Source organism: Chinchilla lanigera, unplaced genomic scaffold, assembly GCF_000276665.1.
Source record: "Chinchilla lanigera isolate Chin_1 unplaced genomic scaffold, ChiLan1.0 scaffold00067, whole genome shotgun sequence".
Classification (NCBI taxonomy): domain Eukaryota; kingdom Metazoa; phylum Chordata; class Mammalia; order Rodentia; family Chinchillidae; genus Chinchilla; species Chinchilla lanigera.
Genome location: NW_004955468.1, coordinates 5,275,547 through 5,277,548, shown reverse-complemented (window position 1 = coordinate 5,277,548; position 2,002 = coordinate 5,275,547). Strand labels below are relative to the sequence as shown.

Below are 2,002 nucleotides of genomic sequence, written 5' to 3'. Positions count from 1 at the left end.
TAACAAAGCCCTGCTTTTCTCCCTGGTCTCATGCATCTGTCTCCATTGGCACTCTCCCCTCAAGCCTTTCTGTTCCTTGACTACTGAAAGGTCTTTCTCACCTCAGAACCATTTGCACTTCTATTGCCTCAAGACAAATCTCGATCTCAGAACAACTTTTGTTCTTTGGTCTCTTTGTTACTGAAAGCTAAGAAAAACAGGATATTACAGACAGAGGATGGCATCCAGGGTGGGGATTATAGGCATATCTAAAATAATATTCCAGAACGAATGGAAGAGACATAGTACTTAGAGAAGAGAATGAAGTTTTCTTGCGCTAAAGAGAAATGTTGATCTTGAGATGAAAAGGCCCCGTCATGGTCAAAGCAAAATTAACAAAGATCACCCAATACCTTGATGGGATGTTGAACTTCAAAGAGAAATGTCCCACACTATGACCTGGGAGAAAGTGTTTTGTCACGAATTCAGATTGAGGAGGCTCATTTGCCATGTAGACAGCCTGAAGTAGAGATACAGAGCTGTGGACTGGGTTAAACATCTTCTATTCAGCTGTTCAGCTACAGTGCATCTGTGTAGCCGCTCTTGCAGACCCCAGCAACTGTACACGGGTGGCAGTCCTCAGGCCCCTAGCCTGCCCATGCTCACAGCAGTCCTCAGCTGCTTCGTGTACATTTATACCAAAATACATAAAGATGGTCATGTGCCAGTAACGACCTTGGCTACCTCAGTTTTTTTTACACTGAGACCAATAAGATGTGCTTGCGCTAAAATCTTGCTGATTTGGATTTAAATGTCCACCAGAACTCACCCCCTAAAGCCTAAACCAGAGTGTAGCCATCTTGTGCTTTGGCATTGCCCTACAGAAGATTGTCTTTTCTGTCTTTGGGCCTTGAGAACTATCTCAGGGGCCTCATTAAATCAGATCTCATGGTCTCCATCTGCAGCTTTCAGGTGAGCAGGCCTTGCCAGTGCCCTGATTTGGGGTGGGTGTGGGAGGGTCTGATTAGCAACAGGTGAACTTCATGCATTCTGCAGCAGTGTTTTTCTCCTGACTGGCAGTCATACACTCACCATCTCTGACCCAGCTGCCTGAGCTATTTATTCAGCACGTATTTATAAGACCTTGTGAAATCCCCCCCCCCATGGTGGTGGTTTTATTGTTTAATTTTATTTTGAGATGGGGTCACCCTTCACAAGTACCCGACTTGCTGCTTCTGGGGTGATGGAGGGTCCTGACGAGGTCACTGGTTTCAGGACCTCCAGCCAACATTGCCACCTGCCCTCCCCCCCTTTCTGGAAAAGGCCCCAGCCTGTATTTTCATTATTGAGGAAGCACAGATTTATCTAAACTTGAGCATCTCTAACGGAGCCCGTTTTCTCACCCCAAAATTAAGACTGGCAGAGTGGTTCTCAGAGTTTGACGATATCACACAGCGAAGCCAAAAGGCCCGCTGCTTCGATGCCGCTGCAGGTGCTCGCGGCTTCCGTATCCACGCTGCGCCTGCGCGAGCACCACGTGGGCGTCAACCGCCGGTAACCGCTCAGCGGGGCGCGGCGCGTGGGCCGAGGACCAGGCTCAGAGGCGCGCTTGGTTCGTCCCTCGCGCGCGCCGGACCTCTGAAGGCCAGGGACTTGCCTGCCTTCAGACGGACCTGTCCAGGGGGCAGTTACCTCCCCGCTGTTGCCTTCTGGGAGGCCCGGCCCCAGGACCTTGAGGCGGGCGCTCCAGGACGACGGAGACCTTCAGGCGGGCGCTCCAGGACGACTGAGGGCAGAGACGGCGGCCGCCGCGAGCGCAGGATGTTGGAGGTCCTGGTGCTGAAGGTGAGCGCGGCGCAGGGCGTGGTGAGGCCAGGCTTCCGATATGCAGCAGAGAGTTTGGCTGGGGATTTAGAGTGCTACATTACTACGGGTGGTTTCCCTGAAATTCAGACGGAACTTGGAGCCCTGTGCATGTGAATATACGGTCACTTTTCTTCTTTCCCTTCTTTTCTCCTCCCCC

General features: G+C 51.4%; 1 protein-coding gene across 6 annotated transcripts in view; it reads left to right on the top strand.

Moving 5' to 3' along the window:
* The first annotated feature begins 486 nt into the window (after positions 1–486).
* Tdrd12 (tudor domain containing 12) overlaps positions 487–2,002 on the top strand; it is a 75,847-nt gene continuing 74,331 nt past the window's right edge. For 2 of the 6 annotated variants that reach the window (XM_005400082.2, XM_005400080.2), the window contains exon 1: positions 499–1,824. In XM_005400082.2, the coding sequence (XP_005400139.1) occupies positions 1,801–1,824 (24 nt within the window). In that variant the 5' untranslated portion in view covers positions 499–1,800. Of the gene's footprint in view, positions 1,825–2,002 lie in introns of all 6 variants that reach the window. The other 4 variants (XM_005400083.2, XM_005400081.2, XM_005400085.2 and 1 more) reach the window with 3 other exon arrangements.